This window comes from Vidua macroura, chromosome 6 (genome assembly GCF_024509145.1).
Source record: "Vidua macroura isolate BioBank_ID:100142 chromosome 6, ASM2450914v1, whole genome shotgun sequence".
In the NCBI taxonomy this organism is placed as follows: Eukaryota; Metazoa; Chordata; class Aves; order Passeriformes; family Viduidae; genus Vidua; species Vidua macroura.
This window is the reverse complement of record NC_071576.1, coordinates 16337480-16354561: the sequence shown is the minus strand read 5'-3', so window position 1 is coordinate 16354561 and position 17082 is coordinate 16337480. Positions and strand designations below refer to the sequence as shown.

The following is a 17082-nucleotide window of genomic DNA, read 5'->3' as shown; positions in this document are numbered from 1 at the left end:
AATAAAAATGATACCATCTTCCATAAAATCCTTAACGTATTAAGAACTGTGATGCAGAACAAAATTACACAGTGTGAAACAGGTACCAGCACAACAGTGAGATTATATTACATCAAAAAATTTTAATGGTCCCAAATATATACTCAACAACTAAGCATACACTCAGGGGGGCAAAAAAAATTATGACACAAAAGTGACCACATCTAGAATTCCACTCAATCTTTAATCAAGAAGGGACAAACAAATCCCCCACCTCAAAAAAAAAATCTGCAGTTTAAAGGGCAAAGGGAACAGATTTAAAAAAAAGAGGAAACTTTATATTCAGCCCTCCCCCGCAGAGGTTTTTAAAACCTGTTGTAGCTCGAGTAAAATGTTCAGAATGTACGATTTCAAAGGCAGGTCTCTTTTATACAAAGAAACTGCTGGCATTCTTAACTAGTGAAGAATTATGGCAAAACCCGCCTTTTCTTCAGAAGTCTCATACATGGTCCAAGAAAGCATATTCTGATTGTAGCAACTGACCAGCCAATCCAGAGTTCCACTAACAAAACTCCTGCCCTGTTGGCTTTTTTTTTTCTTTTTTTTTTTTTTTTTTTCTTTTTTTGTTTTGTTTTGTTTTCCATTTCCTTCCCTGAGAAAAGGGCAACATGTGGTCCAAGCTGGAGAGCTCAAAGGCATAAGTCTTTCCCCTAAATGAAGTATTTCTCCTTCTTCTGCTCCTTTGAATTGGCACTTGATTGGCAGAAATCCATTTGTATAGGTTGATCTGTGTCATACACAGTAATTCACAAAAGATTGCTGCTTTGCTGTGGGTTTGTTTTGTTTTTGGAAAAAAATCCTTCCCCAACTGGTAATCTTCAGCAGTTGCCATTATGATGACTCAAGCTTTGCTTTCTTTGACAAAGGTAAAGTTTCCTCTTTATCTTCATCTTCATCATCCTCTTCATCATCATCAGGATAATCTACAAGCCCAACGAGGCCTCCCTACAAAGACAGACACAATTATTATAATTAAGAGAATGTCTGTACATTGATAATTCATGATTGCATTGTAACATGATGTTTGCACAGAATATTGCCATAAGCACCCTGGGTCAGAACATTTTGAATAAAATCATGCAGAACAAAAATAAATCCTTCAGTATGAATGAAAACAACAATATCTGAGAATGTTTAAATGAATAAATCCAAAATGGGGTTTTACCTATCCAATAGGAAATATTGCCAGCTGAAATTTAAGTAAAGCCAAAAATCGACATCATTTTGCTAAGTGTCACTGCAGCTCCACGTGTAAAGACATAGTTTATTTTTACTGAGCACAGCTGACTGCATTGAGCAATCTGGAAGCACTTCAAAAACAAATGCAGAATACTCTTCAATTTAAATTTTTGAATTCGGAAACTTCCCCTAACCATACTATGTTGCAATTTATGAAGCATCAAATTCTCAAAGATCCTATTACTTATTCAAGTGCCTAATAATGGACACCCAGATCAGAACATTTCAGTCAACTGTATAACAAAACACAACTTGAAAAACAATTACACATATTCTGTACAGTCACATACATGTAACACTTGAGTACACTACACCTAAAGCAACATCAGGTAATTAGTGAAAAACCCAATTTCAGCACTGTTTCTAGTTTGTGACTGGTATGTTTTACTCTGAAAGAAGATAAGATACCTTCTGCCTGAATCCAGGAGTGTTTTTCAGTGCACTTCATGTTCCCTTTTGTAACCTGAACAATTTTCTTTTGTCACCACTACTTGAATTTATGGAGTCCATACTGTATCCAATGTATGTAAAGACTCCATTGCGGACTCAAGGAATTACACTGTCTGGGAGAGAAAAACCTCTAATAGATTGAATGGATTTGCAAGCCAATTCCATCCCTTTTAAAAAGCACTTGACTAACTCTTGGATTATACAAGGAGTTTCTTCCACAGAAGTATTTAGATGAAGTGTCCTTAGGTTCTTCCATCAGCCAAACTCTTCTGATCCAGGTGTTTTCAAGAGAATGCAATCCAAATACAAATTCTTAAGCCATGTTGAGCAGGAAAAAACGCCAAACCCTAAACCCCCATTTACCTTCACTAGAAGTTAGGTGAACAAGCAGTATGGTAGCATTACAAAACAAGGATGAATCAGTATTATTCCAAGACTATCTGACAACTGACACACATACCCCACCTTTCAGAAATGGAAACACTTGTAATGAAAATAAATTCTCATTATCTGAACTACACTGTATCAACATTACCTTATCTGCCCTCTTGTGCTGGGAAAATAGCAGTCACTCTACTTTCCTGACTCAGTAGAAACATTTTTATTCAAAAATCTGATAAAATCCAATAGTGTCCTAAAATGTATTTTAAAATGCTAGTTTTGAATATTCACTCTAAGTTACGATGCTCTTTTAAAGTGGCATTCTTCTTCTACTTCAGAATGACCCAAATCAAAACTGTAAGTTAGTTCAAAGATAAAAATGTCACACTTGGGTATTAAAAATTGTTCTGGCTTACAGCAATCACCATCCAATGCAATTTATTTTGTCCACACAGCTCAGTTATAGAATTCTGAACAACATTAAAATGGTGATAGTAGAAATGCTCAATGGATGTGCAGGGCATTGTGGTATCTATCACAATTTGGCTATGTTTCCAAAGTATTTATCTGTCAAATATCCCTGTGCAATTTAACGTAAGTGCAGTGTTGTCTGTATTTCACTGTAAATATCACTGCTAAGAGCAACTAATGGCATGCTTCCCACTTGACCAGTCTGGGCATTAAAAGAACTTTTATTTCTTTTATACACAGCAGATCTCGTTAAAAATGCTGAAGGTCAGACAAGAAGTACACACAAACCAGACAGTCCATTACTGCTTAACTTCTTGGGACTCACACAAACTTCAGAGATGCAAAAGCAAACTCCTACTCTGTAACAATAAAGTCAACCTACAACCATTCAAAATTACCTTAGTTGTAATAGCTGCCATCTGAGATGTGCTTTTAGAAACTGATCCAGGTGAGCCAGGGGACCCTGGAGACCCAGGGGACCCAGGAGATCCAGGCAGATTACTTGCAGATGACTGGCTGGTAAGGTTAGATTTTGTACCACTAGAAAAAGAAAGCTTGAAACTTGGGCTCTGACGACCTGAAAGGTTAGTTTTCAGAAGAACTTCCTTTTCTTCACTCTCTTTCACTGGAAAGAAAAAAAAAAGGCAAAAATAAAGCAGTATTATTAAGTGAAACATTTAATTACAAATCACTTCACTGTTTGCTAAAAGGCTTAATACTTTATGTATAACTCAGTTAAGTGAGACATCATAGACTTTTCCCTTACTACTGTACCACCTACCAGTGGTTGTCACTGACCAGGAACGAACACTTTTGTTCTACCAATGGTATCACCTGAACATTTATGTAGAAAATTTTGAGTTCACACATAACATTTAATTATAACCCAAATAAAACACCGAAAAGCTTGACTATCAGATAAGATTTTAATTCAAATGCTTTAAGAAATTTAAAACATATTTTGTATCATTCTGCCTCTAAAGACAACAAAACTTTTTTAATATGTGGTCTACCAAATTGATGTTGCAATTTCAAAATAAATACATGCAAATCCTTCACTGCAGCAGGGCTGAATAATACAAGTTACGCCATTCATCTTCTCATCACTTACATTTTTTTCTTTCCATGAATTTGCTGATAGGGTCCATAATATCCTCATCATTTTTAGGCTTGTCAGAAGGGGGCACTACTGCCTCTCCATCTTCCATATCATCCTCATCAGTATTAAACCACATTTCCTCCTCATCCTCCAGGGTTCTTGCATCCCTTCTGTACCTGTGGTTTCTCAAAATGGAGCGCATGCTGCAGAACAGGAGGTTTTAAAAGCTTAGATTCAAAAATCAACTTATACTAATAATAAAACTTCTACTTGACACTCAGTGACAGCTTACAGATCCATACATTGCAGAGCAATAAAAACACCAGCAAATCATTCCCTATTGCAAACCTTTGTATTATTATGTGTTTTCAAACTAATTCAAGACAGCAAAACAAGAAGAGATCTTGCTAACAATTCTTGAGAGTAACTCATCTGTTCACTCAGCAGTCATTTTGTTTTAATGAAACTAGACATAAAGCAAAAATAAATGGAGCAAAAAGGCCTAAACTTCCTATTTTTATACATCTCAACCTTTTAACCTTGAGCAACTGTGTACTAAGGGAAGGGAACTTTTGCTCTCGCAAAAGGAAAGAGTGATTCAAGCTTTGCATCAGGTTGCTTTTTACTCCATCAGCAAATCTAACAGGGACAAAAAAGCATTCTCTGAAAATTTCTTTCTATGTTCTATTCCTCAAGCATTTTGATAAAGCTTATCTAAATATCTACTCCCACAACTAAAATGAAAGGAAATCTGACGTGTAAATTTTTGAAGGAAAAATCCACAGAATGGTAATTCACAACTGACAGTCTTTCAGATCAGCAGTGGAAATCTGTTATTTAAACAAATCAACTTGATAGAGATACTTGGTAGACTTCCAGCCTCATTAAAGTACTGCACAGAAGTTTAAGATACAATAAATTAGCATTATGACTGGGGGTCCAGGAACTAACGTTTGCTGAAAGCTGATGAAATGTCTCTAGCAACATATTTGAAAATCACACTTTTAATCAAGTAAATTCAGGAAGGCTTGAGAAGCAAGCAGGAGTCTAAATTACCTACATTTTCCAGAATAAGAGAACAACCCACCAATAGTCTCATAAGAGAATTAAAGCATCAATATACTATTAAGAGCATTTAGTGTATTTTACCTGTCAAGTTTTGGATTATCTTGTCTTTCCCTTTGTTGTTCAAATCGTAGTTTCAGTCCTTTGAATGTCTGCACATAATCTACATCTTCCAGTGCCTTCCAGTAATTTTCAATTACATGAGCCGTTAATGATTTTATATCTTCCTACAGGAAGAAACAAACATAAAGTGACTTATTTTCATTCCAATTAATTTATTTAATATAAAAACTATCTGAAATGAGAATGCCATAGCAAGCACTGTATTAACTTACGCAAAAATGAGTATATAAGTATATAAGTTTAATTAAAAATCTAGAGCCTCAAGTATTTGATTAGCTAAACAACATAAATTTTCTAGCAGTGTCTCCTTCAAAACATTACAGAACCTAAAGCCTGATAAAAACTATACTAATCCCAATCCTAAAATGTCTTTCCACTGTAACTGAGAGATATTTTTATACTGATAGACAGCACGGCGTGCAGTCCTTCAGAAACAGGCTGCTCCAGCAAGGGCTCCCTGTGGGGTCACAAGTCCTGTCAGTGAACATGCTCCAGTGTGGGCTCCTCTCTCCATAGGGCCACAGCTCCTGCCAGGAGCCTGTTCCAGCACAGGCTTCCCGAGGGGTCAGAGCCTCCTTCTTCAGGCCTCCACCTGCTCTAGCCTGGGGTCCTTCACAGGTGGATCTCTGCTGCACCACAGACCTCCAGTGGGCTACAGGGAGATGGTGGCCTCACCATGGACATCACCATCACCATGGACATCACCACAGGCTGCAGGGCAATCTCTGCTCTGACCTCAGCTGGTGGCACATTTATCTTGGAGCCAGCTGGCATTGGTTCTGTTGAACACAGGGGAAGCTTCCAGCAGCTTCTACAGAAACCACTCCTTTAGCCACTGCCCACCACTGCCACTGCAAAACCAATATGCCACTGTACAAGTCATGACCACCTATACAAGTGAACTTTTTTCATAGCTTCAAAACCAGTTTTCAATCAACTCTTCCATGATGATCAGGTCATCTTATTCTTGAATTACCCTGAGTCCCAACACAAAGAAGAAAGAGGTGATCAACACTACAGATTTCAAGAGGTAGCAAGGCATGGTGACTTACTCCTCCACAACTGTCCGCACCCTAGCTTGGCCCCATTTACCACATTTAAAGTCTGTACAGCATCTTGACAGAATCTGGATGCAAACAACAGCAAGGAAATAATACTGTGCAGACAGCCAACTGGCATGAATATTTAAGACTCCCCATGCAAGGAACTTGGTAATACTCCATTAAAATAATCAAAAGAGATTGATATCTCTTCTGTATAATTCCATATTCCATTGAGTTGACATTACAGAGCACAGCTAAATTTGATGGGTTTGCAGCAGTAGTTTCTAATTACATTCCTGTCATAACAAGCCCATCCAATCTGCATGATGAAATTTGATTAGTGCTGCCTTTGCAAATCTGGGTACTGTGAGTACAGTATCAAGTGAATTTAATCTTCAACTAATAGTACTGTTTGAATGTAAGAAAGAACATGTACAAATATGCAACAGTGATATAAAACAATATAGTTCATATAAATACAATATCATATGGTCCCATTATGATAGCATAATTTAGGGCAAAAGCAAAATGAAAAGTAATCTTGAATTACAAGACTAAACAATGCAGTCATTATTTTCTGCATATAATAGCACTCACCACTCTGATAAATTCGAACATCTCTATTATGGCAGAGTTCATCAGATTATAACGGGAACCATTATTTAGAAATGCTTTGACCACGGGTTCAAACAAAAAACTTTTCATTATGTAACGGTTGTAGAATTCATCCTTTAGCCCAATTATCTTTCTCTTGAAACGAAGGGCACCTGAAACACAAGTGTTGTCCAAAGGAGTTTTTTTTACTTTAACAGCAATATTGCAGAAATTACTCAGCATTAGTTAGGACAATTTATAGCCTCAGTTCATATACAGCAATACATTCAGTCCTTCTCTGCTTCTCTATACTGCTGAAGATTACTAACCTGTTCTATCATAAAGAAATCCTCCATCATAACTGTACAAATGAAAACACCTCTCTTCTTCACTGAAGAATTCATATAGTATTGTTTAACTATAATACTACTAATATAAAAATCTATTTTCAATTTTTTTAATTACTTATGGTAAAGGTAAAACATTTTCTCAGTAAAAGAGCTCAGAAATTTGCTTATCAACCCTATTATTCAAATGTTTGGTTAGATTTAATTTGTTATATCTGATTAGAATATAAATAATCTCATTTTAAAATTGGTAAATGACTTTTTATTCACACACATAGTAAGGCAAAGGCTTGATTTGCAAGCAGTTTAAAGCTCTTTCTGAAACTCCAAAGTGTACACAAGTTAGAGAATGTCCATGCATAAAGAGAAAGTACAGTATCACATGGCAGCACATTTTGCTTAGCAACCATGTGTACAGGTTATTTGGTTACAAAATGTAAAAGGTACTTATTGTATGGTACAGCTCAGTCAACTTAAGGCTTTGGTTTTTTAACTCTATGTGCACAACAGAATTACAGAGAAAATCTCCTACTTCCCTCCAGAATTAAGTCTGCTTTGACACTACTGAGCTGAGCGTGCTCAAGAAACTACCAGTCTGAAGAGCAGCACACTGAACTTCCATACAGTTTCATGCAGTCAGGTAGTCATAGCTCTAATTAAGTACCTCTAGTAATTTCTACTAAAAAAGCCATCAAAACTTACAATGTTCTCTTAGTATATTCAATACTGACATACCATCTCTTCAATTCCCCTCTCCACTGAGACGAAGCAAAATCCTTCTTTTTTAAGGATAAAAATGTATATATAAATGCAAAATTATTTACTAATAGTAGCTGATATAACTATAATCTAGTATGAGAAACATAGACTATAACATAGAATTTCTGTATTCAGTAAAAAATTGTCATGATCTATGAACATTTTTTTTCCAGCAGAGTGAAGATATCTATCAGTTCACATCCACAAAATTCTAGTTTATTCCTTAGCTTTCAAACTTACACAATGCCAAGAAAGCGTGCTTTGAGGCCATGAGAACAAGGACCCTTCGCAGGATATCTTTGTTAATAATGTAGTTTTTTATGTGATAGGTATGATGTTCTACACAGAAAGTTAGCAATTCCAGTATTAATGCCAAGAGTTGGGCTGTCTGAAAATCATCTGTAATAAAGCAAAACCAAAATAATTAAATGTATCTGGAATACTGCCTTCAGAAACTAACTTCAAATATCCAATTGCACTCCAGTAAACATTTCCAAGTTTTTTGGTTTTTTTCCCACAGACATTTCATGAAACATGCTGCAGAATATGTTAGTCTTGAAAACAGAAATTGAACAAATTTGTTATGGACTGAGTATTTTCTATGAATACAGATATGGCAGGAAACTCTTAAAATACGCAACCGATTACATTTTTCTTAAATTGGTGTTTGAAGGTTCAGAGTACAGAACATAAGTAGTCAGGCTTATTTAACCAAATCACATTATGATGTCCACAAATCCAGATCATAAACTATCGCCCCAGATGCAGTGTATTGACTAAGTTTACACCAAAAATGTGATCTATAATGCCTTTTAACTAAAGTACTATGCAAGAAATACCTCAGGGTCTTGTAACACTTGTAGTAAGAACTGCTGCTAGTAGCCAGCATGAACAATTACTTCATCACTGATTTCTGCTTTCTTAGTCTGCTGTAGAAACAACTCTCAAACTCAGCACACCTTCCCAGGGGAAATGTTGCAACATTTCTAGTAATCCCTGACCTTAAGAAACCATTTAGACATGTTTAGAAGTCTATGTCAGTGCCCCATGAGTTCCTAAAAATTGTACAAGTATTTTATTTTATTTTTTGCTAAAGCCAAATTTGCAGCAAATGTTGTTCACTTCTTAAATCAGGTCTCTCTGCAGTTTTGTGCTTATGCATTATTCAAATGACTAAATATTGAATCGGCATTTTACTTTGAACTATGTTTCATAATCTCAGACTCAAGTTTTTTAGATGGAAAATGTTCTTTGACAATTATTCTAAACACTGACATTCAACAGTCTTGATGTGCCCAAAATCCAGAGTGTCATTACCTTTGCTAGGCTTGTCCTCTGTAGTATTGGCCAATAAAGGGGCTGTCAGAACATGCATACAATGTTTGTAGAAGAAACCCAAGAATTCTGTCTTTTCTGTTTTCTAAGGAATGAAAAAAGTATATGTAACACATATTATCAAATGCCCTAAAAAATCAAATGTAATTTCATTTGAAGGTATTTACTTACATTAGCAGTGGCAAGCATATTTTCTGGATCAACTAAAGTACGGAGCAAACCCATGAGTAGCACTGCTCCTCCAAGTTCTGGATCTGTGTCACAAATCATGTGTTCTATAATGAGGTTAATGAGTAATATATCCTAAGAGGGGAAAAAAAAATCAATTCAAATGCTACTCCCTTGTGCCAAATCTGAAATTATACAATGCAACAAGCATCCGTGAACAGGTGAACTCATCTCACCTAACAGAACTCTTTAAAACACAGCAGCTCAGTGCCCTGTTACCAAATTCCAAATTACTTCTTTGAAACTAGGGCTCATGTCATTCACAGCCATAAATATACACCAGTAACTTCAAACCCCAGTGATTTCCTAAATATTACACCAATTTCTGAGGACTCTTTACTTACATCATCATTCTGCTGCGCTTCCTGCATGACAAATTCTCGTACCATGGATGGGTTGTATTCAACCAAATATGAGAATATATCAGTGGCTGCACTTCGTACTTGTGCATCATCCATACCCTGGAAAAGTCAAATAAAATAATTTTGTTTTCTTCAAAGGGCTAAATGGAACCAGAAAACACACAGCTTTAATTCCTTCTCACAAATCACACCTAACTATTGCTAAAACCATATTCTAAAACTAAGTCAACTCTGTAAATTTGACAACAGCTGGACAAAATAAATTTTATGGTTTCCATGCCCTTTGATCTATTTCCTTATTTCCTTACTTATTTGGATACCAAAAAGCAAGCAAAGCTAGGAAAGGAAATAGGAAAACAAAAACTGAAGAATGCCAGGGTACTTACCAATGCCATATTGTAAAAGCTTTTAAAGTTTAACAAAAATATTTTGAACATTCTGTATCTTAAGCTAGGACAAGCCAAATGAAGCAAACAAAAAGAAAACCACCTGCTGAAGTTTGTGCTGAAGTTAATTTTTAAAAAAGCCTCTCTGAAGATTGACAAAACTGTTATGACAAATAATTAAAATGACTTACCAATATGACTTCTAGGGCAGGCAGTATGCCCATATTTGACAAAGTTTTGAAAAATGCATCTCTGTTTTGAGGTTGCAGTGTTTGTGAGAATGCACAAAACTCTTTCAGAAAATTTACCTGAAAACCAGGAATATACTAGTTTAGTAATTAAAAAGAAAAAAAAAGTATTCACATGTCACTTTGTGGTAACTGTCACATATTTTACAGGTTTCTTACCAATTCCTGTCTTTTCTCCTCATCTGTGGCTTCATCTGTTAGTTGTGCAAACAAATCTGTCAGAAATTTTTCATCTTCCTACAAAAGCAAAACAATACCATTTGTTTATTTGACAATATCAAAAGGCATCCAAGTATAATATAAAGTTCTTCTAGACCATGCTTCCTGGAATGAAGAGAACATATGTTTGAATACCGTAATTAATCACACCAGTATCAACTTTCTAATTCACTTTTCAAGTACATTAATATGCATCTTGTTTTTGAGCTTTAATCATGTTCAGAATCCCTCCACCCCCAAACAATTCACTCTCAATTACGACGTTTGTTGCACTGCCTTCTAGTTGCCCTTTTTCTACTTTTTACTGCAACTCTCATTGTTTTGTCTTTGACTTCTTCAACTTCCTTCCCCCTTGTCACATGCCTGTCCCCCTAAATCACACCACCCTTGGTCAGCTGTTTACATACATTTATAAACAACATCCCACACAGCCCTACACAGACACACGCATACAAGCATATCTTTGGAATGCTATTAGATCACTCAAGCACAACAGAAGCAAGGACACAATGAAGGGAAAGCTGCCTAAGAGCAGGAATGAGGTGAGCTTCCTTCCCCTCAATGTTGTGAAAAGGGTGAATTCTAGAGACCAAATCAAAACAACTGTTCCTATTACATACAGAATTCATTGGACATTCTGGCTGACAGCATTCAAAACCCATTCCATTATTTTCACACAGGTGTATCTTAGCAAAACTACAAACAGCTCCAAACACATTACAAATGTGTATTTAGACTGAAAGAAGGAGCAATATTTAGCTTTCCATAACCTTTACTATCCTAACAACTAGGAAATTATTAAGAAATAAACCTTCTCCCATCCTTTTCCTAATATTATGCAGTAGTAAGGCAGCACTTGCTTGAGAAAGGTTCCAGTATATCAGGTACTAATGCATTTTTTCAGAAAACGGACACTGTTGTTTCTTGTGAAGTCAGTAATACATGGATGTGCAACATCCCTCCATCCCAAAAACACAGTGCCAGAAATCCAAGCTTCTTTGCTCATGTTTGCACTGCATAAAGCAAAACCATGAAAGTACTTCAGATACACACACAAAAGCTTTCTTATGTTGTGAATTCCCTCAATACCTCATCCACGCTCAACACGCGGCCTTGCTGAGGAAGTGAGCACCTCAGTTGTGATAGCACACCATGCTAAGGCTGCTACAACACTCCCACAATGCAATCAGCATCTCTACGTGGCACTGCACAACACAGATAAACCCACAACAGGCTGGCATGAGCTACTATATCTCATTGCACTATAAGGTAAACCTTTTGTTTAGAATATGCCATGTTTTCTCTTGTCTGATGCTGAGCTGTGCTCCTAACCTGGCCCAACAGGTAATGAAAAAGAGTGATTTCTGGACACAAGTTTCGTTGCTCTTTCTGTGACTGCTTCAAAATCAAAACAAAAGGAGGTAAGAGCGGCCCCACTTGAAGTATACCAACATTCACTCTGGATGATCAAGCACAGATGTATATTTTGACTTCCAGATATCAACAGTGAAATATGTCCAAAACAACTACTAAGGTATTTGATTTCAAGAAAAAACATAGCTGAAGCTTTGATGGGAGAATGCAAGGATGTTTGACTACCTGCTATCCAGCTCTTACATGGCTTTGTAAGTTTTCTGTTCTAATATTTAACTCATTAGACATCACAGGTAACTTAAGTAACCCACAGTGGATATACTGACATACTTAGTCACTGAAATTAAAAAAAAAAAAACCCAAACAAAACAAAACCCCATAAAACCCAGTTCCTTTGAAGACTATGCAGGTTCTTTTCCATGATTAGCAGTGCATTTAAGAGAAGGCCACATAGTTTGATTTCATTTCTCTTTTCACTATTTTGACCAAGATGCAGAACTAATCTTATCTATGAAAACTATTGAGAAGATGCATGCTTATCCCCAGTTGGAAAGCATAACCCTTATTTCCATTCTCACTGTGAAAGCAACTTTTCACCTCTTCCATGATATCTGAGAGTAAGGGCAAGTCAACTATCCTAGAGTGATCACTGTGAAAAAATAATGGAAACTTCAGTAGCAGAAACTTCAGAGCTTCAATCATGGCTCTTATGCATGTAAGAGCCATAAGTAGTGTACCTCTGAAGAAAAAAAAAAAGGTATACAATATTACCCAAAGGATCAAACTGGGGGTTTATGTTATGGAAAGAGGAGAGACCCTGTACTGTTGGTGATATGTGGGTCTCATTTATGACCCACTTCAGTGTCCCAGAGACAGAGTCAGCTGGGGAAGCTGCGCATCTGGCACTACGTGGCAGAGCAGCACAGGCAGGACCCCAGCTCAGCTCTCTGACCAGGTCCTGCCACACCCCTGACCTGTCCAACATGTGCTTGTCTGCAGCAGAGGGCAACCCACTCACCCTGGTATTGGGCTTGCAAACATATGGGCCTTGTAGAGTGAACCTAAAACTGGCAAGTGATAAAGACTTCAATGCTGTCACTTAATGTTTCAGGACGAATTTGCAGAAGTTCAGTACATAACTATTTTCCAGCATTCCAAATATAGACTACAATACAGTATTTTACAATTCTGCATTAAATATAATACTGAAACATATCTCCATGTCACGTCCTCTCCCAAACTCCATTAAATACCTTGCACTTTTAAATTAACAAGATTACCTGAAATCTCTAGGCTCCAGAACAACCATGACCTATTTAAAATCAGACAAATTAAGATGGATCTGAGTAATTACAACATCCCACCCTTGCATGGATAATATGCAGTAAATGGCACTTATTCCAAGAAAATAAAAACAACTTATTACTAACTTCACACTTACGGCTTAGCCCTGAAAAGCGTTCAGCATTTATCTCATTCCAGATGCTTAATGAAAGGCAGACAGGTTGCTGTTCATAAGACCCAATCCCCTCCCATATATAGAAAATCATTGCTAAGAACATTCTAAGTATAAGATTCCCTCTCTCAAGCTGTAAAATTACTGACAAGGGCAATATATCTAAAGAAACATTCCTGAACAATACTGCCAAGACCCGTGGAAATGCACAGTCTGAGAGCAGAGTTCACATATTTTAGAAGTCACAAAGCACCAACACAGAATGATAGAATTACACAAATTTGAGTGTTTTTTTTTAACTTGCAAAAATCCCTCAAAGTATGTCTGTGAACATAGTGCAAATTCTCTGCAGTATGTGGTCTTTTCACACAGACAAGTATCAAAACACATTTAGCTGTACCTTAGAAGCTGTGAATGTCACAACTGTTTTCCAAGAAAACCAAACTGCAAACAATAGTTTATGATGTAATTGTGGATTCTAGGTACTTTCCCCAGGCACAGAAATTATCAGAAGTGCAATACTTAAACCACATGTATACCAGACACTAAGTATATTCATTTATGCTTTGAAAGATCTAAGTAGATGCTTCTAGATTTAATACATTTCAAAGCTCATGAATATAAAAACAAGCCAGGCCAACTACTCACTCTATGACTTTAAAAACAAGAAAACCCACAGATAAGCTAGGGTCACAAAAAAGGATACTATTTACATTTGTGATTCAACTTCCAAAATAGCCCTCCTCCTTCTGAAAGGCACTTAAAAAAAGGATTCTTCAAAACCAGGCCTCTCTTAAATGTAATTAACATTCAGTTATCAGGTATTTTTGTGTCTGTGATTACAGATAAATGACATAAAACATATTTTTCTCAAAAAAAAAAAAAAAATCAAAGAAACTCAACACCACCTAAACTGGAAAGAGCACACATTCCATCCTATATTCCACCTCCATATTCATTTTGGGCAGAAGCAATATTTTAGCCCATAAAGTGAAATTTTCATAAAATATTACTAGCAAACAGATAATTACCACTTCAAACACACATTCCTTCCTGCTACCACACAAAAGATTTCTTAGTTTAAAATCTCGTTTATATCAGACTGCCTTTCCCCACATGCATTCATCATGCTCTACTGTCACTTGAATCAGCATGCTGGAAAAATAGCAAGATTCACCAAATTACTTTTGTCCTTTCTGAACACATGAAAAATAATTTTCTACAATGAAGAAGTTCATCCCCAAAATCACAAGAATGCACCACTTGCAAATGTCTCTCACCAAGTCACTTCCCCCAGAAAGTGGTATTTTTTTACACTTTATTGCAAGGTGAATTTTGTTGAAAGTAAATCTCCAGTTATTCCTGAGTGAACTACTGTAAGAAAGCAGACTAGATTTGGGCAGAACTACCAGTATGCACTAACACAACTCTTCCTCCAAAACAACTACAGATAATTATGTTTGCATCCACAGGACTCGGTTAAGAATAAGCAACTATCTGTAAAACCACTTTAAAAATTAAAACCTGCCTATCATTACATATTAATACAATAAAATATACAGATATATCAAAATACCTGCAATTTTTTAGCTCTTGAAAAGGGATACAGGGACTATCAGTAATATGACTTCTGTATTTAATAATTCTGATTTACCAGTACAATAATACCATCTGATCACTGCTCTACCAGGCACAAAAACTATTTTAACATATGTCCAGTTTCCCCCTTCTACTCTCCACTTTCCTGAAAATTAAAGATCTTGAAGTCTAAATGCACATACAAAAAAGTAATCCTCACAATATTCTTTACTCTGGAAGATAAAGACGTTGCATGATCTTGCTGGCAAGAAGAACAAACCAATGAGAAAAGGGGGAGAGAACAGAAGGAAATAGTGTTTGCTCACTCTATGGCGCAGTTTTGCAGGATTTTTTTTTTTTAATGAACTAGTTAATAATAAAAAGGGAAAGAACTGGTGGCCTCCAGTGTGCTCATTAGTATATATTTTTTTTAAATTGCAAAAGAGCGTCATATAAAGCAAGAAACACCACTTACCTGTCCCACCCCCACTCTCAAAACTTGGCCAATTCCATGTTTCAGCAAGTTTCTTGGTGGCTATGACATCTCAAGACTAGAACAGGCTGGACCCCAAGCAGTAAGAGCATATTAGGAGGGGCTGTAATTGCAAAAAAATGCAATTCATATCTTGCACGTCTTACACATTGTGAATGAGAAAATCTGTAATTGAGTAATTTTCACAGCAGTTAATTCTGCAGTCTGGGAATACTGTTTTCATAGCTTTACTATTCATCATGCAACAACAGTAACTAGTTTAGTGAGATGTTGACATGCTCACATAAAATTACCTATCTTATAAAATTAAACCACAAACAAACTTACCTCCAGTTTTCAGAAAAGCCCATCAATATAAGCACATTTTTAAAAGCTTATGAGAAAGCTAACCTTCATGAAGAAGGAAGGAAGACTATGGTTCATAACCCTAATGCCAAAGGTTACTTATTTTATATTTTTGGTTTTAGCACAGAAGAGTAAGTTATTTTACCTACCAAAGAGAGCAAAATGATCGAAGCAAGTATCTTCCATGACTACAGAATTTATTTTTTTTAAACACATGCAAAGTCTCTCTAATAAAGCCAGAACTCTGAAGAATCAGCATATTCTCATCTTCAATATTAATTATAACTGAAAAACTGACATTAAATGCCAGTGACCTTTAATGACCGCAAATGGCCTATCTTGACAGTAAATGCCTTAAATAAACACAGTGGTAGTTTTGAGTAAAGTCAGTCAGCTTGTCAAGAAGCATAAGACACAATCTGTACAGTCCTGTACAAACTTCTATTCACTTCTCTGAAACTACAGTCTGGCTGAGTTAACTGAGATGAGAGTACTGTAAGGTGCCACCTTGGTTAATACACAGCCTGACATGGATAGGTCTCATTACAGCTCACTTCTTTTCCATGATGGAGGTAAGAGTTTTTCTTTTCCTTTCCCTCACAGCCAGAGAGAGAGAGAGAGAAGACCAGAATACCAAACAACTCAGTTGTACACACAAGAGTTGCAGGATGTCATGGAATATCAACTACTCAGGGAGTTTACTTTTATCCTGCCAAGTGAAACTTCCCCAAAAGAGATCTCTTTTGTCACATCCTCAGTGGTCCAAGAGACAACCTAAAGTCAACAGCAGAGGCATTAAAAGCCTTAATTATTCATCTACTATGAACTTGAGACTCATCCATGACTTCCAATAAACCACCATGAGGCATCCCAGAGTCTTTTCAATTAATAAGGACTTCTAAAAGAAACCACTTCTTAAGTACACATGTAAGGTTAGTGAGCACCAAGATCTCAGAAGATCTAAAATAACAAATGCCAGGAACTACAGAGAACTAGACATCCTTCATGCAGTAACACTCCCTCCACACACACAAAGGATTGTGATACCAGCTACAGGAACGCATGATGTCAAATCACACACAAATGGAAGAAAGCCCTTAGGAATCAGTTACAGAAGTGAAATCAACAAATTCAGTCTTTTAATTCAGCTCTTAGAGCATTATTTATTCTGTGTAAAGAAATAGGAAGAAATAGTATCATATAGTCTTTTATACATAGACTGTAGGAATGGGGGATGAATAAAACTAGAGTGCAGAGATTACAGAAAAGTGCAACCTGGCCTATTGGTTTATGAATAAATAAATGCTAAGTAAGTAGGCTGAAACCTTGGGTTAGAGCTACATTGCCAGAACTTGAAAAATCAGTCAAGCAATCAAGTCTTTTAAACTCTTAGAAATGCAGTGGACACATAACTTGTAAGTATTTTTTAATTTCCTCAAAACCAAAAA

At 36.4% G+C, this 17082-nt stretch overlaps 1 protein-coding gene across 2 annotated transcripts in view; it reads right to left on the bottom strand.

The window, feature by feature from the left end:
* Positions 1-204: 204 nt before the first annotated feature.
* Positions 205-17082, bottom strand: part of PPP4R3A (protein phosphatase 4 regulatory subunit 3A) — a 40612-nt gene continuing 23734 nt past the window's right edge. For both annotated transcript variants that reach the window (XM_053979313.1, XM_053979312.1), the window contains 11 exons: positions 10329-10406; positions 10113-10229; positions 9518-9634; positions 9117-9248; positions 8928-9030; positions 7851-8009; positions 6508-6677; positions 4829-4971; positions 3692-3882; positions 2979-3205; positions 205-984 (listed from right to left, as the gene is read on the bottom strand). In XM_053979313.1, coding sequence (XP_053835288.1) covers positions 871-984; positions 2979-3205; positions 3692-3882; positions 4829-4971; positions 6508-6677; positions 7851-8009; positions 8928-9030; positions 9117-9248; positions 9518-9634; positions 10113-10229; positions 10329-10406 — 1551 coding nt within the window. In that variant the 3' untranslated portion in view covers positions 205-870. The remainder of the gene's footprint in view (positions 985-2978; positions 3206-3691; positions 3883-4828; positions 4972-6507; positions 6678-7850; positions 8010-8927; positions 9031-9116; positions 9249-9517; positions 9635-10112; positions 10230-10328; positions 10407-17082) is intronic.